This window comes from Pteronotus mesoamericanus, unplaced genomic scaffold, assembly GCF_021234165.1.
Source record: "Pteronotus mesoamericanus isolate MK-2021 breed Mesoamerican mustached bat unplaced genomic scaffold, CSHL_Meso_final scaffold_507, whole genome shotgun sequence".
Lineage (NCBI taxonomy): Eukaryota > Metazoa > Chordata > Mammalia > Chiroptera > Mormoopidae > Pteronotus > Pteronotus mesoamericanus.
In genome coordinates, this window is record NW_026555319.1 from 12,736,813 (window position 1) to 12,761,943 (window position 25,131).

At 57.0% G+C, this 25,131-nt stretch overlaps 2 protein-coding genes across 2 annotated transcripts; both read left to right on the plus strand.

The window, feature by feature from the left end:
* Window positions 1-254: 254 nt before the first annotated feature.
* On the plus strand, window positions 255-5,523 carry CRYBB3 (crystallin beta B3). Its single transcript, XM_054594032.1, is given in 7 exon segments — window positions 255-267; window positions 333-427; window positions 1,816-1,934; window positions 2,828-2,960; window positions 3,810-3,952; window positions 5,122-5,141; window positions 5,144-5,523. Coding segments are annotated over 7 exon segments (903 nt in total).
* Window positions 5,524-12,208: 6,685 nt separating this feature from the next.
* Window positions 12,209-20,599, plus strand: LOC129087146 (beta-crystallin B2). Its single transcript, XM_054593960.1, has 6 exons — window positions 12,209-12,230; window positions 13,841-13,920; window positions 16,630-16,748; window positions 17,605-17,737; window positions 18,871-19,013; window positions 20,431-20,599. Exons 2-6 carry the CDS (start codon window positions 13,867-13,869, stop codon window positions 20,597-20,599), a joined length of 618 nt encoding a protein of 205 aa, XP_054449935.1. The 5' UTR covers window positions 12,209-12,230; window positions 13,841-13,866.
* Window positions 20,600-25,131: the final 4,532 nt, after the last annotated feature.

Sequence of the window (25,131 nt, forward strand, 5' to 3'; positions counted from 1 at the left end):
CCAGGTCCGGAGGCCATGTCCACACAGAACTCCAAGGGCCCTGGTTTGGGGGAGCAGTTGAGTGAGGGCAAAGGGCATGCGCTTTGGAGCCAGGCCTGATTCTGGCCTCGGGGAAGTGGCCTCACCTAGCTGGGCGTTAGTGTTCCTCTCTGCAAAAAAGGGGATCCTGATCCCTCTGACCTGTGATGGACTCATGGCCGGTGCTCAGTGGATGTTTGTTGAATGACTGAAAGACCGAACATAGGCCGTGAGCGATGACCACGTCCCGTAGGCAGCAAAGTTCTTCAGCTCATCCTCAAATGGACCTGGTGACCATTTTCCTTTGGTTGAAGCCAGAGGGGCTCCTGGGGAGAGGGCAGAGCAGCACGGAGCGCTGGAGCTGGCTGCCGCTGGCAAGAGCCATGGAGGCCTTGGGGGCAGCTACAAGGTGAGGAGGGGCTGAGGGCTCTGGGCCCAGGGCTACTATCGGCCTCAGGGTCAGCTTCTCTGTAGAAGGGAGCCAGCAGGGCCAGGAGGACACCTGCCCCTCCGCCGTGACTTGTTTCATGGCTTCGCTGCATCGTCCCTGTCCTGTGCCCTTGCCTGCAAGACACACCCGGTTACACACACCCTCCCTGGGCATCGAGGCTGGGGGCTTCAGGAGTCCCGGCACGGACTCCCTGCGCACCCCGGTCTGATCCCCAGCCCTCTCTGGGCCTCCACAGCCCCTTCTTTAACATGGAGTCAATGCCCACACTCCATCGCGCCCCGAGCTGACGTGAGAGCTGAATGCAAGTGCCATTGCCAACGCCAGCTAATGGAGCTGGAAGCTGTTGGCCATGCCCTCTAGAAGCTACCGCTGGGGGCCCTAACTCCAGACTGCCCAGGACGGGTTGGTTATGGAGATGGCTGGGGGCAGGGGCATTTCTGAGGACGTGCTGGTGGCTCGAACCGGAGTGGGGAGATGCGCAGGAGAAGAGCCACAGAGAGGCCTGCGTGGCCCTGGGCCCGACCCATGGGTGACATCAGCTAGCCTTGCCCAGCCGACCCTCCGCTTCCTGCTGCGGGGAGCCCCGTGTTATCGAGTGACCCCTGAGGGCCTTGGCAAACCCACAGAGGCAGCTGCCCTGCAGGAAGGCGGGCGCCACTGTGGGGCCTTCCCGCCTCCTTCTGGCATCTGCGGGCCTTGCCTGTCCACACGGGTGCAGGGAGAGGAGAGCGGGCTGACCTAACATCCCGGTGCTTCTGCTTTATGTGCTGTGCAGCCTGGAACGAGCGGCTTACCCTTTCGGAACAGACGTTCCCCAAGGACCTTGTCCAGAGACAGTCTGTGTTTCTAGGTGGGGGCCAGGCAACCCCTTGCTTTGCCTTTGCAGCTCCCCCCCTCTGGGCCTGGGGCAGGTGGAGCCCAGCCCAGAGGTTGCAAACGGGATTTGGCAGTCCTGCACGGACTTTTTTAAATGGGGATATTTCACATTAAGGAAAATATAGATTTCTGGCCTCGGTTGCAAAATTTAGAATACGGTCCACATTCCCTCCTGGTTGCAAGTGGCTTCATTTCCGTACTGCCCCTTCCTGGGGTCATTTCACTCTATTAGGTTCCCGATTGGCTCCTGACCATATGGGAACCCCGGGTTTAGTAAGGGTTCCTGGAGGCAGTCCCCTCCATGGCCACCAGGGGGCAGTGCAAGCCTGCGGCGGCCATGTCTCCAGACTGGTATAACGAGACCGAGCTGTTGGAGCTGACGATTGTACCTCCCTCCATTGCCCTACCGGGAACCGCTCAGCGCGGGAGCTGGGAACCCCGCTGTGACGCTCAGGACGCTGCCCTTCCAGGTGACCGCGAATGAAACGGACAATTTCCAGGGCAAGCGGTGCGAGCTCTCGGCCGAGTGCCCCAACCCCACCGACAGCCTGCTGGAGAAGGTGGGCTCCATCCAAGTGGAGGTGGGGCCATGAGTACCTGGACCCCTGACCCCTGGTCAGAGCCCGAGCCTCCTGGGAGTCGGGAGGCCTGTGTTTGAGCTCAAGAGCTGCTGTGGGGCCTCGGTTTTCCCATCTGTAAAATGAGCGAGTTGACCTGGATTCTGTTAGAGTCGTCCAGCTCTCCGTCTCCGCAGTGAACAGCAGGGTGCAGCAAAAAGAGAACAGAGGAAGACAGCCCAGCCCCTAGGTCAGTGCCTGACCAGTGGGGTTCAATCAGTGTAATTTCAATAATAAGTATACCATCTAAAATGTAGTGTGCATTATATCACCGAATCCTCACAACTGCCTGGGAGAAAGCTGCCCTTCTCGTCCCCATTGAACAGGTGCAGAAACTGAGGCCAGAGCAGTTAAATGTCAGGCCCATGTCCACACGGCACACAGGTGTCCCACCCAGACTCAGCTCTTGCCTTGGATTGGAAGTCCAGGCTCTGGCACCAACCCCCTACGTGACCTTGGGCGCGGTACTCACCCCCCGGGCCTGTTTTCTCCTCTGTCAAATGGGGATAATATAATAGAGGGTCACACTTCAGAGAGAGTTCATGTGAAATGAATGCATTGACGCCCATAAATAGTAACAATACAATAGTAATTAGGAGCCATCTATGGAATACTCTGTGCCAGGCAGTGTGCGAAGGACTTTTCAGAGCACCCTATGCAGAGGCTGCACGTAAAACAGATTCTCAGTATTGTTTCCTGGGATGGTTTTCTCGCTCAGAGGCTCAGCTCCCAGTATGTCCCAGTAGATCCTTCAGTAACAGGATCAGGGGCAGGATTGGCAGGAAGGCGCGAGGTCAAAGGCCAGCAGCTGTGGGCTGTGCGCTCACCTGCAGCAGAGGTGAGCGGGGCCTCTCTTTGCCTGCAGGTGGCTGGCGTTCAAGCACAGGGCCTTCTGTAGGGAGCAGTATGTCCTGGAGACGGGGGATTACCCTCGCTGGGGCGCCTGGTCCAACAGCCACCACAGCGACAGCCTCCTCTCCCTCCGGCCTCTGCGCATTGTGAGTACCGCTGCTGTCCCCTTGTGGGAGCTCTGAGGGGCGGGACATGCCTGCCGAAGCCTTGGCCTGTGTGGTCCTGGTCTGGGAAGGACCCTCATCACTTCTGAACCAAATGACAGTGTTGGCTCATTGGAGGTCCCCGGGCTGGGGATCGGGACACCAGGAGTCACGTCGTGAACGAGCAAGCAGGGTGCTGGCCCTCGCCGCTGTAATCCTATTAAAATCCCGAGCCATCCCCTTCTCATCTCACATCCGTGCTGCGTGGTCAAAGAAATACAGTCTGGAAAATGGCTTCAAAACGTAACTGCAAAACAGCTCAGGCTCTTTGCTTGCATTTTTCAAACACCTGAAAGGGACTCAGTCCGTGTGACGCTTTAAAATGTCGCTCTTCTCCCCCACCTACTTCCCTCACACTTGCAGCTGCTGCCGCCCCTGCTCCTTGCCTCAGTCACGGGCGGGGAAGGCTGGCGAGACCAAATCCGAGTCTGATCAGTACGGAAGGAATGATCCCACATTAGTAATTTTGATCTTCTTCTATCCTCTCTGTGCCTCAGTTTCCCTCTCTGCTAACTGCTGGGGCTGAATGGGACCTGAAGGGGCCCTTCTTGGTGTCATGGATCTCTGGCTGTAAGGTTTCCAAGGAGGCAAGCTCTGGAGAGCCCTCTCAGCCCCCATCCCTCGTGCAGCGGGTTTAGGGGTGAAGGAACCCCAGCACCCCCTCCCTCAGGCAGGAGGCTTGGGGTGGGCATTATTTCGTGGTGACCTGATCCCCCCCTGAGCCCAGAGCCTGCCTGGCCCCTGCTCTGGGCGTGGGAGCCACCGGTTCGCAGAACGATCTCGCCCCCAGAGGATGGTCCGGATCACAAGCTTCATCTGTTTGAGAACCCAGCTTTTGGTGGCCGCAAGATGGAGACAGTGGACGATGACGTGCCCAGCCTCTGGGCTCACGGTTTCCAGGACCAGGTGGCCAGCGTCCGGGCCATCAACGGGACATAGGGACCCTACCCCACTCCTGCCCTGCCCGACTCATCCTCCGTTCACTCACACCCCAGCTCCAGACAGGATGTCTGCTCACTGTTTCCTGGGCACCCGACGTCTCCCGCGCCTCCGGCCGGGAGACCCTGCGTTCCAGTCCGCTGCATCCATCCTTGCCCAGGGCCCCGCTCGAGAGCCTTCACCCTGCGCACGTCCAATCGCTTGCTCTCTTGTGCCGCCGGGTTTCCAGGAAGCCTTATCTTATAGAAAGTTTTATCTTTTTAAAAAATCAAGTGAAGTCTGCTTCCCCTGCCTGTCCCCGTCGACACCTTCACTGCTTTTCTGAACACCCCCAGGCCCTTGAACGGGTGCTCAGATTTTTTTTTCCTCTACACAATCCTTGTCCTTCCTGACAGGGGAAGGGGTGACACCGTGATTCTCTAGGTGTGGCCTGAGGAATACTCGGGCAGCAGGCCCATCGCCTCCCTCCTTTGAGGCCCCCATCTCTGTTAACGAAATCTCAGGACCACCTTCCCAGTGTCGGTGACTACAGCTCACCTGTGGGCTTGTGGTCTGGGGGCGTGGGACTTGAAAGGTGCCCCCTCTCCCTGATAATAATTTATTCAGCACTGTTTACTGAGCGTCTACCATGTGCGGAGTATGGGGGCGACCAGAAGGGCACAGCCTCTGCCCTGGGGCATTTCACAGTCTGATAGGGGACTCGGTGTTCAGGGTGGTGATGGGACAGGCAGAGGGGCTCTGGGAGTCCCCACGGGCACCTGATTCATGAGGGAATCAGGAAGGGCTTTCTGCAGGAGGCGACATCCGAATTGAGGTGTAAAGACAACAACTGAAAGCAGGAAAGGGGTAAGGATGAGGCAAGGAAGAGTGTGTGCGGCAGAAGGAACAGCATGTGTAAAGGCTCAGAGGCACGCAAGTCCAAGGGGAGTAGAACAGAGAGGCTGGAGCAGGGGGCTTGAAGAAGGAATGTAGAGAGAGGAGGCCAGAGATGTGCGGGAAGGATCCAGGGAGCAGGGGAAGGAGTTTGCATTCACCCCAGGGGCCCTGGGAGCCAAGGAGGGATTCGCGCAGGTGGGAGCGTGGTCAGATGCTGGCTCTGAAGGCCAGGCGGGCTGCCGGGGAGGCTGGAGGCGGAGAGCTCACCCCAGCCCGGGTCTCCCAGCAGGTGGGTTGGCTATGAGTTGCCAGCTACCATGGGCGCCAGTACATGTTCGAGCAGGCTGAGTACCGCCATTGGAAGGAGTGGGACGCCAGCCAGCTGCAGCTGCAGTCTGTGCGCTGCATCCGCGACCGGAAGGGGCACCCGCGGAGCCGCTCCCTCAGCGGCGGAAGGGCCCAGCGGCCTGGGCTCACCCTGCGGGACAGCAAAGGCAAGAAGAGGAGGCCTCAGGGTTGGGGCGAGGCCTGTCTGTCCTCCCTTCCCCAGAACCTGCTCAATGAAGCCTGGGGCCGGACCCCACCTGCCGTGTTCCTCTGTGGTCACTTCCTGAGCAGGCCAGGCCTGCAGGAGGGGCAGCCCGAGGGAGGTTGGGGCTTGGGCGCTCTGAGACGCCAAGCGGGGCTGTGAGCTGTGCTCACACCCTGGGCCCTAGTCCTTCGGGCGGAACCGCAGGTACAGCTCCTGTGTCTGCCTGCCTGTCTGCGTCTCCATCTGTCAGTCTGTCATCTATCCATCCAGCCAGCCAGTCTTGCTTTCTTCCTTCCATCCTTCCTTATTTTCTTCCCATTGATCCATTCATCATTCCGGCCACCCACGCTTGTTCCTCTCCATCCTTCCGTACATTCTTCCGTTGACCCGCCCCTGCCAGCTCTCTTCCATCCATCCTTCTTTCACCCATTAATTCCTCCTCCCTCCCCCCCTTTCTTTCTCCCATCCATTCATCTATCCATCATTTTCCCCCTTATGTCGGTGTGTTCTCATTAATTGATTCGGTAAATGCCAAGCCCTGTTCAAGGCCTGAGGCTGCAGCAGTGGCTGTAACAAAGTCCTCCCCTCACGGAGCTTGCCCTCTACGGGAAAGACAGGAGATGAACAATAGGTTGCAGATGGAAAGCTGGGAGGCGGTGAGCGCAAAGGACAAGGACGTGGGTGCCAGGAGGAGGGTGGTGGGGGCACTGCTCTGAGGCGGTGACATTTGAGCCAAGACCAGAGCGAACCTCGACAACATTCCGGGCAGAGGAGACTTGAAGGCGCCGGGCAGGGGCGTGTCTGGGAGAAGGGACCCTGGGGTGCGTCTGGAATGAATTCAGCCCGGAATGGGGAGGGGGCCAGGAGGGGGTGGGGTCAGGGCACGTGGCGGGTGCACAGGCTCTGGGAAACTCCGACTCTTCTCCGAAAGGTGGGGGCCGCGGAGCACTGGAGCCAGGCGGGCAGGACCGCCTCAGGGTTCAGGGGGGTGGCTCTGGCTGCGGCACAGATTGGGGCCGGGGGACTGAGGGGGCGCAGGGAGGCCCGGCGGCGGGGACTGCGTGGGTCTCTGTGAGTCGCGACAGCGCCATCCCCGCTGTCTCCCTTCCAGGCCTCGGCAACTCCAGCCCCTTGCCCAGAGCCCTCCTGCAGCCTGGGCCAGGGCACAAAGACCCCATCCACTTCCCACCATGGACGTCACTGCTCTGAGCCTCAGTGGCTTCATCGGCCCCAGGGGGACGCCATGTGGCAGTGCCAAGCATACAATCGAGTCTCTGGCCCCGGGGGAAGAGCTGGGAGAGCCGGGTGTGGCAGTCAGGTGACAGCTGGCTTCCAGGAAGGGCGCAGCCCCTACCTCCAGGAGCCTATCCCACCTCCTCTGCCTCACTTTGCTAACCTGTCCCTCTCACAGCCCTTCCCTGCCCCCGCAGCCGACACAGCTGGTGCGTGGGGGGCCTGCAGGGGCCTCGGGAAGGCATTGCAAAGAATATAATTTTTAGTGAACTGAGCCTGCATATTTAAAAAATATGCCTAGTCAAGAAATCGCCTAGACTTATTTTTACTTTGTGTGCAGGGGAGAGCTGGGGTGGCCCTCAGGCTTGGTGGGCCGCTGGCGAGGGGCGCCCAGCGTGGATGGCAGCAACCCCCTCCTCCCCCCTCTCACAGAGAGGCCTTGTCATGCTTATAAGTCCGTGCTTCCTGGAGGCTGGGCCCCGTGCTGGGGCTTTGTATACACCATCCCACTGAAGCGACCCTGGAAAGTAGGCATGTCATGCACCCTGCGTAACAGGTGAGACAACCGAGGTTCAGGGGGACGGCATCCCTTTTCCGGGGCCGCACATGTAGGAGGCGGCAGAGCTGAGGTTTGAGCGCCGTGTGATTATTCTAGAACACTCATTCCTGAGCCCCGCACGCTCCGATGTGTCCACTAGGGGCAGTTGGGCACTTTACAGCGTGATGATGGCCCTCGTTTGCAGAGAGAGAAACTGAGAAACTGAGAGAAAAACCTTCACAGAGGTTGCGTTTTTTACAAATTGAAGGCAAGACCCTCCACCGGCAAAAAGATTAGGACTCGCTTTATTGCGGTGCTCGCTGATTGCGGTGGTGTGGGTGGAACCCGTAACATCTTCGAGGTGTGCCTGTGAATTGCCCCAAGGGCCACACGCAGCTTTTAAGGGGCGGGACCAGGACTCCAGCTCCGGTTCTCCGCCCTCGAGCTGCTGGGGCGGTGGATCCGGAGCCTGAAGCCTCCTTTGCTGCAGCAGCTGCTGGCTGTGGGCGTGGCTACCATTGATTGGTCGCCTACTCCATGCTAGGTGTTGGGCCAGGTGCTGTTTGTGCCTGGTTTCCATTGACACCAAGAAGGCCCAGGACTGGCTCCCAGGTAAGGGGTTGGGGAAGGCTTGCTTGCAAGGAGGCCTGGGTTAGTGCCAGGTGGGTGTACCCCCTCCCTCCCTCGGGCCAGGCTCCATCCCAGAGGCGGGGTTCAGCTGGACCACCGATCCAGGGCAGACCCAGGTCACTGACGTCTGACTGATTCTGTCCAAAGCCTCAAAGTCCCCAAAACCGCCTGCATCAGGGAGCGCTTCCCCTCTGCACGTGCGCCTGCACACTAGCCGGTTCGATCCTCCCGGTGGCCTGGCCGTGCAGAGGGCGCAGGCCAGCTGCTGAGGCCGTGCAGCCAGGGAGCCCTGGGGCTGGCGTTTGATGGCGGGCCTAACTCCAAAAGGCTGTTCTTAGCTCCAGCCGTGGCTCAAATTCTGTCTGACGCAGGGGCACCACCTGGGAGGGATAGGGGACAGAGCATTCCTCAGTCACAGGGGAATGTGGCTCAGGGCCCGGAAATCACCTTTCTGCTCAAGTGAGAGGTGGTGCTGCCTAATGGTTAAGAGCAGACAGTCAAAAGGTCAGAGGCAGCCCCACTGCGTTGGGCTCTTGACCCGTCCCACCTGGGCTTCTTCCCAGGCTCTACCTCTTGCTGTGTGTCTTTGGGCATGTCGCTTGACCTCTCTGTGCCTCGGTTTCCCCATTCTAACAAGGTGAGAACACACGCCCTCTCTCATAGGTTGCTGTAGTAATGTGAGTCGGATGTGCAGACAAGGATGAGAACAACGAGTAAAACAAAGTCCATGCTCTCTACGTGTTCACCTTTCTCCTCTTCATCAAAAGGGATGGCCTTGCGGACCTGTTCATGGCTGTAGGGAGCAGAGGCCCCAAAACTCTGGGTTTTTTGCGTCTTAGGTTCAAACTGTATTTGGGGACACCCGGGCATATTCTCTTTGTAGCAGTGAGGTGAGGCAGGGTCAAGGGTCCAAGTCCTGTCTCCGCTTGTATCTGTCAGGATAGGCTAGGTAACAAGCAGCCCCTGCATCTTGAAGATTTATAATAACAAAGGCCTACTTCTCACTCATGCCATGTGCCTGATGCTGGTCAGCAGGGGGCTGTTCTCCACATAGTCAGTCACAGAACCAGGCTGATGGAGGTTCCCCCACCTTGCAACGCTGCCATCGCTGGGCACTGGCAAGTCTGGCACCTGCAACAAAATGAGTAGACCTGGAAATTATAGCTGTCACATCTGCTGAGAACCCACTGGCCAGAAGGGATCACATGACCCACGTAATAGCAAGAAGCCCTGGTGGTAGCCTGCTCACTGAGGCCACGGCAGCGGCTACCTTCCCTTCCTTGCCTCTCGGCCTCGCTCCCTGCTGGTATTTCCTGGGCTCACTGCCCAAGTCAGCTACCTGCACTTGAACTCTTAGAGTCTGCTTCTGGCAAGGCCCAAACTAAGACACCTTCTCTCATCTCTTCACCTTTTACTCATTTGTTAATTCAGACAGTCAGCAACTATTTTCTGAGCACCTACTATGTGCTGGCTCCAGGCAGGCACTGGGGATGCAAACATGACTGAGCCTTGCGCCAGCTCTCAAGGAGCTCATTGTCTAGATGAGCGAGTGGCCCAGGACCCATCCCGAGTGACGCACTTAGCGACCTGAAGCACCTGTCAGCTGTAAGCCTCACCAGGGCAGGGACGCTATTGTGTTACTCCCCGCCGAGTCCACAGCTGACACACAGTAGGTGTTCAGGATGTGGAAATGGATGAATGAATGAATGAATATAGGGAACACCCAGGTTTCTGACAATCTCTGGCCTCGCACCTTGGAGTGAGGGAATGAAGAAGGAATGAACACAAAAGGCTTTGAAAATATTGCAGTCCAGGTAGATGCAGTAATAATGAATAATGGAAGAGGTACAGTTACTAAGTGCTTTCTCTGGGTTAGAAACTCTGCTGAGGACTTCTCATGATTGGCTCATTCTACAAAGTGTATAATTATAAATGCTATAATATTTAAATTCTTCCAAGTGTGAAGGAGAAGGAAACTTCATTTTGCAGGTGAGAAAACTGAGGTGAGAAGAGTGAAGTAGCATAGGATGAAGGCATCGGGGTCTTAGGAACCCTGCGTTCTGAGTGCAAATCCTGTCTCTACCACTTCCTTGCTGTTTGACCTTGGACAGGTTACTTAACCTCTCTGAGCCTCAGCTTCTCATGTGTAACAGGAGAGACTAATATTATCTACTTCCAAAATGGCTGTGGGGATTGAATTTAATGAGACAGCAGATGGAGGGCCCTCTAGTGAGCTTAGTATGCGCTCAATCCACAGAGCCCCACTCTGCTTCTCGCCGGCTGTGCATCCTTGGGGAAGTTGCTTAATCTCTCTGAACCCCAGCTTCCCCTTCTGTAGAGTAGAATGAATAACACATGAAACGCTTACCTCTTGAATTTGTTGGGAGGATTGAAAGAGATAAGTATGGACAGTGCCTATCTCGTGATAAGATCTCATGCCATCTAAATGTGAGCAATTCATCGTTATTTACTGAAACACGGCCAGGCCTTGAATCCATCCATTTATTCAGCAAATAATAATTGACATCTCTTACGGGTTGAATTGTAGAAAAAATACATTGACGTCCTACCCCCCAGTACTCAGCACGTGGCCTTATTTGGACATCGGCTCTTTACAGAGGAAATGGAGTGACTGACAATGAGGGCATTAGGGTAGGCGGCATCCAGTATGACAAGTGTCCTTCTATAAAGGGGGCAGGTGGACGCACGTGCAGAGGAGACAGTGAGAAGGCCCCCAGGGAGAAGACGGCCATGTGGCTGAAGTGAGGACTCTGCAAACCAAGGGCAGCAGGCGAAGTCCAGCAGCGGGAAGGGGTAAGGAGGCCGCTCCCCAACCCCCGGCCGTCGGGGGCGGCCGGGCTCCACTGACACCTTGATTTCAGACTTCCAGCTGCCAGCACTGGAAGCCAATACATTTCACGGGGGCTGGGAGTTGGCATTATTTTTATTGTGGTTAAAATATTCATAACATGCCATTGACCGCGCGAATCATTCTAAGTGTGCAGTGGGGGGCGCTAGGCTCACCCACAACTGTCGTGCACCCGTCGCTGCTGTCCGTCCGCAGAACACTTTTCATTTTGCAAAACCGAAGCTCTGCGCCCATGACACACCAGCTTCCCACCCCCTTCTCCCAGCCCCGGGCACCCACCATCCCACTTTCTGTCTATCAATGTAACTGCTGTAAGAATCTCAGGTAAGGGGAATGACACGGTATTTGTCCCCTTGTGTCTGGTTTACTCCACTGAGCACAATGTCTTAAAGGCTCATTCACGTTGTAGCACGTGTCAGAATTTCCTTCCATGTTAAGGCTGCATAGTATTTCATTGTGTGGATAGATCACATTTTGCTCACGCATTTATTCATTGATGAACATTCCCAATTGCAAGTGCAGCAAATAAAAGAGTAAGGAGTGTCAGGTGGTGAGGGGGCCGCAGGTTGGCTAGGGAGCTGGGGGTGCGCGTGCGTGGGTGCGCCCTGGGGACATGAAAGGTGAGGGAGAGCCGGTCTCCACGCGGGAGCCTGGTTTCCCAGCCCCGGTGCCGCCTCCCCCCCCACCCCCACCTCCCCGCCCCAGCTCTGTCCTGACTAACCTTTGGTTTGGTCAAGGCCCGGGGTGGAGGGTCGGGGGTGGCAGGCAGGCTGCAAGGAAGAAACAGAGCAACTGCCAAGTGCCCGCCGGGCGGTGGGGGTGGGGGCCGGCGGTAGGGACCCGATAGGTTTCTCCAAGCCTCGGAGGCCTGGGACCCCGACAGCAGCCTTCTTAAGGGCAGCAGGTGCTGGGAACGCCTTCAGCCCTTCAGCATGCAGTTCACTCTCCTCGCCCTGCACAACGGGACCCCGGCCCACCCAGCTCCTAGCCCAGGCCTTGCCCCTGGTTGGAACTGTCTTCCCAGCCTGGTTTCCCAGGCCAATTTCTCCCCATCCCTGAGGACGTCAGCTCTTCTGTGAGTTTTCCTGGGGGAGGTCCCCTCCCTCACACCACCCGCTAGAACAGAGCTTGGCACCAAATAGGTGTGTGATAAATATTTGTTGGATGGACGGATAGATGAATGGATGGATGGCGCCAAACCACCCTCTTCTACTTGATCTTTTTATCCAGGGCCACCGGGTTTTGCCTCTGTCTGCCTTTCCCTGGGGCCCCACTGACCACACCAGTGAACCCAGCCTGCCCCCGGGCCTGGCAGCCGGACGGCTGATGCATGCAAACCGGGCATCTGCCCGCCCAGACGCCTGACCACCCTGGCGTGGCGCAATTGGAAAGCTAATGACATTATTGTGCAGAGACACAATGTCTGTGGCCATTTGCTGACCTGGGCTTTGGTGTGGGCTTAGTTCAGCATTCTCACCCCGCTTTCGGCGGGGACTCAGCGGTTCCCTGTCTTGGCACCGGCAGTCCTGGGAAAGGTATAAAGTCCACCTCCCACCGGCCGGGCTCTGCAGACACTCTCGGGGGCCGGTGTCGCTGGTAAGAATGCCTGTCTCGCTTGCCTTGCCTTTTAATCTCACGCTCATCCCTGATAGAATGTGGGGGGGACCTGGGTTTGAATCCAGGTGCTCTACTTTCTGACAAGATGACCTTGGGCAAAGACTTCAGTGCCCTAAGCCTGTTTTCTTCTCTGTTAAGTAGGGAGAGGGGTCCTAACACCGCCTTTGTTGTGATGGCCCGGCACCGTGCCTGGCATGGAGGGGGGGCTTGGGCAATGTGCTTTACTAACATTGAACAGCCCCTCAGCCCCCTTGTCTTGCCAGCGACTGGGAAAGAGAACCTGAGGGTTGCAAGAGGGAGGAAGCAAACCAGCGACGATTCAGCTTCACTTCTAGGGCCGTGAGTCAGCTCTCCCATAATCCCAAACGTTGCAGGCGTCTGCGATGTGTCCCGCCTTGGGGACCAGTCACGGCTCCCTGGGAGCTCCCAGCAACAGGTGATTTCACAGCCACCAAAGCCTGGTGGAAGTGGCCCCACCAACACCGTACACCGGTGCTGAATGTCTTCCAGGACCTCAGCCAAGTGCGGAGAGTCCCGCACTACCGAATCACTACAGCTTGTTCACGGAGGTGCCTTGGGCACCTTTCCTGCCCCTCTTTTGCAGAACAGGAAACTGAGGCACAGAGGGGGTGACCTGCCCAGGGCCTCAGGGCTGGTAAGCAGTGAAGCCAGCACCCGAGTTGAACCAATGGAGCTGACTGTTTGGTCTGAGGACACCAATGACAGGACCGCACTGGGGGGACCGCTGGCGCTGTTACAGGCTCGGAGGGTTGGGGTCTCCGCAGAGAAGAGCAGGGTGGCTCCTGAGCGGCTCACGGGAGTTTCTTGTGTCAGGCAGGGTCCTGGCCTCTGGGGTGGGAGGGGCTTCTGGAAGCCGGTGCTGTCTCGTCTCCAGGAAGGCACAGGCCGGGTTCACTGCCCTTCCCACAGGAAGGGAGAAGAAACTCACCCTTTTCCAGACTTTTCCACTATTCTCCCCAGCTGAGAAATTCTCTGGGCTGCTGTCCAGCACAGCACCTGAACTTCCACCCTCATGTTCATGCCTTGGCTTCCTTTAGCGTGAGTTCCATGACAGATGGGTGCACCAATGTGGGGGCAGGACCAACGGCAGAGAGGAGCATTCTGGGTACTGGGAGACGGTGTCAAGGAGGAAGCTGGGGAAGGGGCAGGGGTACAGGGGGCTTCGTGAGACTTTGTGAGATGGAGGGCCGCCACACTTCCAAGCACGGCTGGTGCATGGGTTTTATTTGGCCCACGCTGCTTCCTTCAATCAAGAAATTCCAGTGTGACATCGGTGGGTCTGCATTCTCTGTGTAGCAACTCTTGTTTGGAGCTGAGTGACAGGGACTCACGTGAGACCCCACTTAAGCTCTAATTTATCACTTTATTTGCTAGGAGAGTTCCCCCTGGAGCTGGTCTGGACACAAAGAACGAGCTAAGGGTAGACATCGGGCAGCTGCCTGCTGGTCCTGCAGCTCTAGGACAACCTGAAAGCGGGGACACAAGGGACGGGGCTTGGCCGCCCGGACCCCCAATGAGAAAGCCGAGGGCCCAGGGGGTCCTCACAGCTGCTTCCCCATGTCTTGCAGGTCGTCCTTGCCTGGGACAGCCCACCATGGCCTCAGACCACCAGACCCAAGTGGGCAAGCCACAGCCCCTCAACCCCAAGGTGGGTACCACACGGGAGGGGCACTGGGGGCAGGCGTGGCTCTTCTTCCAGACTCAGTTTCCCTTCTGTAAAGTGGGGCTGGCACCTACCTCCCCAGGCTTCCCTCTCTCTGTCCCTGCCTCTCCCTGGGCCTCAGTGTCCCCCACTTGCACACTCCCTGGCCCATGGCTAACATGCAGGAATTCCCAGCACCAGCTTCTGCCTTTGGAGACTTAAGTTTCTTGCCTCACCAGCCGCCCTACACCCTGTTCTCCATGGCGGCTCCCCAGGGCTGGAGTGGACCCTCAGTTCCGTCTAAGAAAGACCTTGTGAAGGGGAGAGAGGGTTGATTCCTGGCTCCATGCTGCTGTGTGCCCCGGCTCCGCCACCTGACCTTCCCAAGCCTCAGTTCCCTCATTCATAAAGTGAAGAGGCTCGAATTCGCAGCAGAGGGCGACTGTGAGGAAGCAAAGAACACAGGCTCGGCCTGACGCCTGGCCTGTGGTGGGTTCAGCCGATGCCTCTTTGTTTTCTCATCCTCCCTGCCCGCCCGAAGGTGGTGGGGTCTTATCCCACTGTAAGCTCGTCACACCCCACCTACCCCGAGCTTCTCCCCGCAACCACCCACCAGGCTGCCCTCGGGCCCTGGGCAGGGGGTCCGTCCTGCAACGGCCAACAGTCACCCCATCCTGTCCCTTGAGGGTCTCACTTTCTAGAGGAAAGACAGACAACACGCAGACCAATGGACAGGTCACTTCAAGGCGTGTCACAAAGAAACACAGAGGGAGGGTCCTTGAGAGGCGGGGCGGACAAGGAATGGCGTGTGAGCGGGTGCTCAGGGAGCGCCTCTCTGCCGAGGTGGCCCTGGGGCGGAAGCCCGGCCGAGCCAGGGAGCAGCCCCGGGAGCATCGGGGAGCGGGGCACGGGGAGAGCAGTCCAGGCAGCGGGCACAGCAAGTGCAGAGGCCCAGGGCCGGCACGGGCTGGACGAGTTTGGGGAACAGCAGGCAGGCCAGTGCAATGTGGTTGCGAGCAGTTCTGTTCAACGGATGCAAAAATGGAGCCACGTATACATAATTGAGCATTTCCCAGTGGCCACGTTCAAAGGGTAAAAAGAAACAGGTGGGTTTTCATATCATATTTTATTCAACCCAATAAATCCAAATGTATAATCAATAGAAAAATTACTAGGGAGCTCTATTACATTATTTTATTCATATTAAATTTGATGGGTATTTTATATTGATGCCACATCTTAATTCCAACTAGTTGCTGCCCTTGTTCAATAGACACATGTAGCTAGTGGCTGCTGTGTTGGACGGCCCAGGTTTAGAGGGTCAGATAACACGTGAAAAACTTAACATCCATTTGTTGATCAACAGCAACAACAGTAACAGTACGGAGCCCCTGAGCTCTCGGAGGCCTTTCGAAGGAACGGAAAGGCTGACATCCCTCACGCTCGCCACCCCCGCAAGCCCTCGTCCCCCAGGCCAGGGTAACCATAAACTGGCCCCTCACTTCCATGGTCTTGATTCTTCTTGGAGACCCTGCAAAATCAGCCCGATGGCCCATCTCGCGGAATGGAAAGCCGTGGCTCAGACCAGTCAGGCCGCCTCCCGGGCCGCACAGCTGGGCGCGGCAGAGGTGACGTCAGTGTCTCCCGACCCTCTGCTGTCGAGTCAGGGACCATAAAGGCCGACTGAGCCTGGCTTTGTCTCTGGGATTGTCTCTGAGCCCAGGCGGGCCTCCCTCCCCTGGCTTTACGCGGGCAATCCCTGGCCTGGGAGAGAGGGACGCGCTTACCCAGCCAGGGCTGGCCGCGTGGATTGCACGGCTGCCCTCCAGGGAGTCCGCCGCCCCGAACCCACCTCTTCAGCCCGAGGCAGCTCCCGGGGAAGTGGGGCTGGACAACCTCTGCCCTGACCCCCCTCCAAAAAAAACACCACTCTCTGGAATCCTACAAGGCGGCAGCTGGCCTCCCCGTCAGCACTCGGCTCTGAGGCCTTGGGCTGCTGAGAGGACCAGGTGAGGCAAGGGAGTGAAGTCCCCTTAAGAAGCATCCCAGGGGGAGGTCCCGGGGAGACTCGCGGGCCTCTGAGGCTTAAAGAAAGGGCACAGGCACGTGTAGTTTTCCTGGTGATGTGGCGGGGAGGGGCATGGAGGATGGAGGCCCTAGGCCAGCTCTGACAGGGGCGGGAGAAACTCCGCATCTTGCTGCCCCTGCTGTGGTCCCAAACCCGCGGGACCCGCCTCCCTGGGGGCTCGTTGGAGATGCAGACACTGGGGCCGCATCCCAGACCCACTGACTTGGAAGCTGCATTTTACCAAGCTCCCAGGCGCTTTGTGTAGAAACAGCATCAGACACGCTTGGCCTCCAGGTTCAGGTCTGCCACCCACGCCCAGGTCTGGTGCCTTAATTAACGTCATCACGCCTCCCCTGCACAGAACCAGTGCTGTGGGCTAATATTATGTTTCTCTGAATCCTTCCAGCGAGCCCACGAGGTAGGCTCTGTCTTCATTTCCCATTTTATAGACGGGAAATCTGAGACTCAAGGTCTCGCAGCTGGTGACTGGCTGAGCCAGGACTGACTTGATGTTTTGTGTGTGCTTCCCCAGGATGGAACCTGCAGCCTCCTGTGGGGCTCCCTGGTCCTCTCCCCTACCCCTGCCCACTGCCCTGCTCCCCCTCCTCCCCATCAGGCCGGGGCCTGACTTCTTCCTGCTGTTGCAGATCATCATCTTTGAGCAGGAGAACTTCCAAGGCCACTCCCACGAGCTCAGCGGGCCCTGCCCCAACCTGAAGGAGACCGGCGTGGAGAAGGCGGGCTCAGTCCTGGTGCAGGCTGGACCGTATGTACCGGGGAGGGGCCTCACCTCGTCCCTGGGTGAGGCAACCAGGGTGAGGGGAAGCCAGAAGGACCTGCCCTTGCTGTGCTCCTAGGCCGTGCAATCAGGGGACCAGGATCTGGGCCCTGGCAGCCTATCCGGAGAGTGTGTGCTTTGGAGTCAGAGAGAGCTGGGTTCAAATCCCGCCTCCTCCACCACTGGGCTGGGCGGACTTCCCTCTCTGAGCCTCAGTTTCCCCCTCTGTAGGATGAGGACAGCCATGTCCTCCTGAGGAGGAAGGAACAGAGTGACCCTGAGGTCAGCCACTTCCTCGAGGCAGGGAGACAGTCACGGAGATTCGGAGGCTCCGGGAGCGTCCTCTCTCCTAGGAGGTGTAAAGTCAGGTGTCACAGCTCGGCATCCACGCTGCCTCCCCAGATCTTGACCATCCTGGGTCATAGCAGGTCACCAGTGTGAATGGGGGTCAACAGGCCTGGGCCCCTGACACAAAGGCGAAGGGGGGTGATGAGCAGGATGTGACCGCCCTGGCATGTCCCATAGCGGAGCCAGCCTGCGGGGGCCTCTCTCCTGTGCCCCCAACCACGCCTGCATTTTTGCTCCTGAGCGCTGGCAGCGAATGCCAGCACACCGCGGGCCCTGTGCCCGGGCCTGTAGGTCCGTATCTGTTGCCAGGCTGTCGTGTGGGCATCTCCCTTATTTCCTGAGTGGTTTCCAGATGAGTGGAGTCAGCATAGCACTGGGTTCTGGATACCCGGGGTGATTCTGCTCTTGGGTTTGCCGTGCTTGGGCTTGGTGGGGCCGCTACTCGTTGACGAGCTGAGCAAGTGTGGGCTTCTCTCCCTCGGTGTCTCCGCCGCAGCTGGGTGGGCTACGAGCAAGCCAACTGCAAGGGTGAGCAGTTTGTGTTCGAGAAGGGTGAGTACCCCCGCTGGGACTCCTGGACCAGCAGTCGGAGGACGGACTCCCTCAGCTCCCTGAGGCCCATCAAAGTGGTGAGCTCCTGCCCCTTGTCCCTCGTCCCTCTTGCTGTCTTTGTCACCTTGGAGTCAGGGGGTCTTGGGACCAGAGAGAAGCCTTTACCTCTAGCAATGCACCCCTTCTGAGTGGCAGGGGAAACAGGCGTGTGACCTTGCAAAAGCCACTTCCTCTTCCTGAGCCCCAGTTTTCTCCTTTGTAAAATGGGTACGTTCATACCTACTGCCCTGAGATTCCTTCACATGCAGCCTGAGAGCTGCCACATTGCCCAGCCCCACAGGGCTCCGTTCACACGGCTTCAGAATGGTCCGGGGACGCTCCTCACATTCTGTCCCATGTGGACGGTGCTTCCCAGGGCTGTACAACTCTTGTCAGAGAGCAATTGCTCAGTACATTGTAAATTACAGCCTTTGTAAATATTAAAAGAAATTCTGGAATGGGCTGTGGTAGAGAGGAGGGTTAGCTCTTATTCACAGCTCAAGCCCGTGTGAGCCCCTAGGGAGGGCAAACGCGCAGCAGGGCTCAGTCACACTCCCAGGCCTGCCCAGCCCTGCCCAGGTCTCCCCAAGCCTGATAGGGGATTGCAGAACACCGGACTTAACCTTCTACAGACCTGGGTTCTTACATTGGCTCTGGCACTCCCAGCTGCGTGACCTTGGGCAAGTCACTTGCCCCTCTGAGTCTCAGTTTCCTCATCGGCCAAATGGCATAAGAGCCGTTTAAAGGATTAAACAAAGTAACTAAGAAAAAAGTTGTGGGAAGAGGTGGACAGGGAGACACGTGGAGATGAAGGAAAGCCAAAATACGGCAAGTGTCTCCTAGAGGCACCAGAAGGCTGCGTGTGTGTAGATGATGGTTGTCAGTTATTTTAAAAACAGAGTTGAGGCTGTAGAAGAGAAAATGACATTTCAGAATCAAATATTCCCTAAAGTGTAGAATCTGGAGTGCCCGTTACATGTCGGCAGCCCAGCAGGATCTCGACCAATGGCCGCTGTTCACCGTCGTTGTCACAGACACTCACATGGTTGGGGGATGGGCCGCGGGCTGTGGTCGTAGTTGCTGATCCCCCAACGCCAGGGCATGGGGATGGGTGGGAGGGCTCCCCCTGCCCCTCCCCCCGCACTGACTTCCCCCTACTCCCCATCAACAGGACAGCCAGGAGCACAAAATCATCCTCTACGAGAACCCCAACTTCACGGGGAAGAAGATGGAGATCATAGACGATGACGTGCCCAGCTTCCACGCCCACGGCTACCAGGAGAAGGTGTCCTCCGTGCGGGTGCAGAACGGCACGTGAGTGCAGGCCCACACCTGCCCGCCCCGTCCCCCAGGAGCTCAGGCCCCGGTCCTGTGTCCTGCCCCACCCGGAACGCTGGTGAAGCTGCGCACTCCCGACCTCAGTGCCCGCTGGAAGGTGGGCGTGGCTGTCGTCAGCCCACGGATGGGGACTTTCAGCCCCCCGAAGTCCCATCCAGGCCGGCCCCCCGGGGCAGTCCCTTACCTTTGGAGGGGAGAGACCTTGGCGTTAACCTCAGCCCCAAAGAGCAGGGCAGGAGGTGAAGGTGGGGAGGCGAGGGAGGCGCGGGGGCAGGGTGGGTAGCAGGAGACTGGGAAGGAGTTGAGTGGTCTTACCAAAGCTGTGACAGGCAGGAAGTCCAGTCCGTGCTGGCCTTTTAATGCATGAATTCCTGAGTTGGGTAAAAGGAGTTGTGTTTCCCACCAGACTAACCTTCTTTGGCATGCAAACCTTGGTTCTCAGCGTTGGGGAATTTCTCACTGTGAAAAATTTGGATTCCATGGGGGTCCACAGACGGGCTTCAGGCAGTAGCAGGCTGTGGTCAGCTTGTACCAGCTTGCAAGGGCTGACTCTTAGCTTTTCAGAATTTCTGTGAGCAGTGGTTGGATTGTTGGTAGCTTGTAATCAACCATCGTGGGGTATTTACACCATGGAAGTTGTGAGCCAGGCACTGTGTTAGGGACCTACACAGTTAGGGACCTTCTGCCTTGCGTAGCCAGCAGTCTAGCCGGGGACAAGTGTAAATAATTTAAGAATCACACACATCTAGACTCCTTCCCCGAGGAAAGGGCTCTCGAGCTGAGATCTCAAAGAAGAGCAGGACTTGCAGGGTCCCCAGGGGAAGAAGGGTGTCCCAGAGAGAGAGCAGCCTGGCGGGAGCGAGGGACCTCGCAGAGGCCCGAGTGACAGGAGTACTGGCGTGCGGGGACTTGAGACCGAGGCGCAGAGCTGAGGCGTCCACGGGGCATGGTCCCTGCGGGTCAGGGCGGTGTGACGTTTTCTGGGGAGAAGACTGACTTTCATCGGGTGCTGGGAAGAGTGAGTGACCCCCTAAATGGCTATGGCTTCCAATGACGAGGGAGCGCAGGGGCTCCTGGGACCGCCCCAGCCCTGTCTAGTTCTCTCTTCCGGCCTCGCAGCTGGGCCTGGGGTTGGGGTGAGAGGCCTGTCTTGTTCTGAGCTTAAGTGAGCTTAAGATCGCCCCTTCCTCTGACCCCAGCATCAGGCCTTTAGTTAAAAGTTGCTGCATGAGGTAGTGAGCTCCCCGTCAGGAGAAGGAGGAAAGCAGAGGGCGGATTCTAAAGGGGGAAGATTGGGAGGCTCCACCCTTCCTAGTGGCTTAAGGATATTCTCTCTCTCTCTCCTCTCCCCTCCGTTTCATCTGTTTCCCCTCCCCCACCTCTGGCCCTGCAGGTGGGTCGGCTACCAGTACCCTGGCTACCGCGGGCTGCAGTACCTGCTGGAGAAGGGGGATTACAAGGACAGCAGTGACTTTGGGGCCCCCCACCCCCAGGTGCAGTCTGTGCGCCGCATCCGCGACATGCACTGGCACCAACGGGGCGCCTTCCACCCCTCCAGCTAATGCCCCCCATGTCCTCCTTCCCCGGGGCCCGGTCTGCCTTCCAGGACCCCGCCCACCTCTTGTGAGTGAATAAAGTGTGACTTGCAACTGGCCCACTGCAGTGTCTTTTTTCTCCAGTGGGAGGTGGGCGCTGTGTGGTGTGAGAGAGACAGAGAGACCCAGAAAGTATGGGTGACGGGTAGGAGCCTCACTGTCTTGAGGCTCTGTGGCTACTTAGCTGTGCGATCCTGGGCACAGAGTCCAGCCTCTCCGAGCCTCTGGTTCTTGCCTGAATGACAAGCCCTTTGCCCCCTGAGGGACTGGCATGGCTGACCACCTGGGCTCCCTCTTACGTGGGTGCCCCCAGGGGCATGTGAGGGATGCTCCAGTCCCTGAAAAGGTACCCACTGCCTGCCATTCCCACCTGAGTGTGTCGTCACCTTGAGCCGGAGAGTTCATGACTCTGCATTCCCCACCCTACCCCAGAGGCAGGTCACAATGGCATATTTGTGCGTTGGTGTCACAAGGTCCTGAGACACAGGGTCTGTCCCACCTCTCCTCTCAGGGCCGGCGGCTCCCCTTTCTCTCTCGTCTCCTCCGCGGGGCTGGCCCTTCCGCTGCTTCTCGCCCTCAAGAGACCATTTTCCGCTCTAGCCACCAGGTGGCAGGAAAGCGTCATCCTCAAAGCTCCCGGCAGGTGGGAGAGGTTGGGGGGGGCGGTCAGAGCTGCTCGGGCCCTGATTGGAGCCGAGACCTGTCCGTCACAGCGGGGCTCGGAGCCCGTCCTCCTGCAGCAGGGAAACCGAGGCTCCAAAAGCAAGTGGGCCCAGACCACACAGTCTCAGTGAGATTTTGACAGAGCAGGGACGGGCCTTCAGGGTCTCATCTCTTTCTGCAGCTCTCCTGCCCAAAGCTTGTTGGGAGGAGAAACAAATGAACCCACCCAACAATGGTTCTCTGATGGAGGAAATCACTTTCTCACCCATTGCCACTGGAAGCAACGGGCGAAGCCTCATCCTGCCGCACACTGGATGGCTTAAAGTAGCCTCTCTGCGCTTCAGTTTCCCCTGAAATGAGGGTAACACCAGGGCTCGCTCCCTGGGTTGCAATGAGTGTTTGAAGTCTTTAGGGCAGTGCCCAACGTACATAGCAGGAACTCAACAAATGAACAGAATGTGACAAAGGCTGAGTGCAGGCTGTGAGATTGTGGGGTGGAGTCAGGAAAGTCTCCTGGGGCTTTGAAGATGGGTTTTGTAGGAAGAATAGGAGTTTGCCAGGTGCGCAAGGATGGGAGTGTCTTCTGCCCATTCATTCGCTAATTTGCTCATTCACTCCCCTCTTCTTCCTCCTGCCTCTCTGTTCTCTTCCTGGCGGGCCTTTCTCTTCCAGGGCTCTGACTCCTGCTGAGTGCCCACCATCTCTTCACCCCACACCTTCTCCTTTGCTCTTCCTTCTCTCCTTCTTCCCCCTCTCCTCACTGTCCTGTCCCTGGGGTGAGCTCAATCCCAGGTGAAGCAACTCAGCCAGGCCCCACCCCAGCCCCACCCCCACCCCCCGCAGCCTGATGAGGGGAGGAGGGGCCCAGCTGGAGCAGGCAACCTGTGAAGGTGTCCAGACCAGGATCCCCACTTCTGTGTTCATTACAGCATTATTTACAATATAGCAAAGACATAGAAACAGCCTAACCGCCCATTGACAGATGAATGGATAACGAAAAATGGGGTTTATCCATACAATGACATATTGCTTAGCCTTAAGAAAGCAAGCAAGCGTGCCATTTGCTACATTGTGGATACAGTTGGAAGACATTATGCTAAATGTCGCTCTTCTTTTTGAGAATACAGGGACTCAGATTAAGCAGGCCTAGGCATTAGTAAAGCCCCCAGATCTGTCTGGTTACCCTGGGGGAGTGGTTCTCAACCTCTGGTCCCCAACCCAGCAGCAACAGCACCTAGGAACTTGCTAGAAAGGTCTATTCTCAGGTCCCATCGCAGACCTGCTGGATCAGAGCTCTCGCCCGCACTCCCCGCCCCCCCATAGGGTCCAGTGATCTGTGTTTCGCTGATGTAAAGCTAGTGTAAGGACCACTGCTTTAGGCTTTTGTATTTCTTCAAATAGTCTATCTTTCTGCATCTTTCTCCTTAAAACAGGGCGCTGTGCATGCTCAGAGAACAGTGCGTGATTAATGCTGTTATCATATGAAGTTATTGTTCTTTTTCCATTAAATAAGGCAAAAATGAGTGGATTTGGTGGAAACCTCCCCTCTACATTAATCCAGAAATCAAGAAAGACCAACCAGGTGGCCCATCTTGCCAATGTCGACGGCCGCAGTTTCCGCCCAAAGCATTGGCCTAAATTTTTATTGTCTTTTGACTCTGCGCGGACATCCTCTGTTCGTCATTATTACCCCTGATTCCAGCCGTCTTCTCAAAGCTGGTCCTCTCATCAGACCCTCCCACGAACCCCTCACCTTCTTTGCAGATGTATTGTAATTGTTCACAATTTGTCTGCCCCTCCGTCCCAAGAAAACTGTAAACTCCATGAGGATAGGGATGGGGTCTGCTTGCTTCGCCGCCCCCCTGGTCCCTGCGCTTCCACACAATCGCTAGCTCAGGTCCCTCGCTGGGCGCATGCGTGGGCGATCCTCCTTCTCCAATTAAGTCCTCGCTTGTTCCAACAGCCCCTGCAACAGGAAGGAAGCATCTGCTGGTGGAACCTGCTCTCGTGGACTTGGTCACGGTGCAGGCAGGGCCATGGCTTCATCGCTTTCTTAGTTCTCTGCACGTGGCCGACCCACACACAGCTCGTGTTGATCTCTCCATCTTCTGAAATCAACTCATGGCCAGGCTCCAGCAGAAAGGCTTCCTCCACCTTGAATTGGTGACCATCCCCATGGGTCCCTTCCAGGTGACAGACAGACCTGGGAATCTGTATTAGGTATAAATCTAACTCCTCGTGGCTGTGTGCTTTCACCAGCTGAGCCACAGTATTCTTATCAGAAAACAGGGCACGTGGGGCTTATGCGGCAGGAACGGGCTCCGCGAGGTGATGGGCCCAGAGCCAGGCACCTGACTGTCGCAGAACCAACACACCTTTTCTCTTTTAAACTTTCAATGCTCCCTCCTCTCTCAGGGCCACCGGGGTGTCCCCGCCTTTCAGTCTAGAGCATGTGAAAACGGCTTCCTACCCTCAGCACTGGGGGGCTGTCCTGGGCCTGGCGGGAATTTGAGCAGCATCCCTGGCCTCTGTCCACTAGATGTCAGTATCAGCCCCAAGCTGATACCAACCGACCGACCACGTCTCCACCACCCAGTATCTCCTCGCGCGAAATCGCCCCAGGCTGAGAACCTCTGCTCTAGGGTATCGGGGATACGCATACTGGGGGTGTATTTTTAAACAAGATAATGAATGGGGGTTACAAATGGGGGGACTTCAGGCAGGGCTGCAGACGGGGAGGGGGAAGAATTAGAACAAATTCCACAAGGCGGGCGTTGGTCTCTACTCCTCTCTCCTCCTCCTCCCCACGCCGCAACAATACAGACTCTGATAAACCGTCAGGGCTGAACGAAGCCCAGTCTCTCATCCCACAAACGGGGAAACTGAGGTCTGCGGGCAAGCAGTGAGACTTGGGTGCCTCAAATACACACATAGAAATAGTATAGTTAACATGCACATATACACTATGTATATATATATATATATAGGGTGCAGCAAAAGTAGGTTTGCAGTGGTCAGTACATGAAACAGTTTATTCTCATTATTATTTATTGATTGTTGTATTATTTTCCATACAACTGTAAACCTATTTTTGTCCCACCCTGTGCATTTGACATGTAAATAGCAACTCTTCTAAAAATGGATTTGGAGTCACGAATAGGAAAGGAGTTTTAGATTTTTCCCTTGTGCACCCTTGCATGGGCCCACACACATGCAGTCCAAACTTTTGCTCCCTTTTGTTCAAGGATGAAAAAGTGGGAAGAAATTTGGGGTGCTATTGCCTGCTGTCTGGGGTTTTCTGGTCTTAAAGCCTTGACCAGAGGAGAATGAGGAAAGGTGGGCAGATGGAACCCCTTTGCTCAGCCAGAGGGACACCTGTGGGCTAAATGAGAGGACAGGGTCATTTTGTCCTTTCATTAAACTGTTTGGGGGCCTGAATGGGGTTTTCCATGAAAAGAGGTGAATTTTACCCTCGACGTGACATGCAAGTTGTTCACAAGCAAACCCACTACAATGACCACAGGGAATGAGGAACGGGACGTGAGACATCGCCCGTCTCCCAGGAGGCTTTGCGCACCGCACGGAGGGGTTGGGCTTCGAGCATCAGGAGCACAAGGCTCGCGGGGGCGGGCTTCCGGAACAAGGGGTTCACGTGGGCAAAATGAGCGAGGTGAGAAGAACCCTGCCAGGTGGGGGAAATGCAGGCAGCTGTGCAGGTGTCAGCCGCAGCCTCTGCGGAGGGAGGAGGGAGGACAGCGAGAGGCCAGAGCCCAGGGTGCGAAGGTAAGCACTGGCGTAGAACAGCTGGGGCTTGATCCCGTGGGCACTGGGTGCCA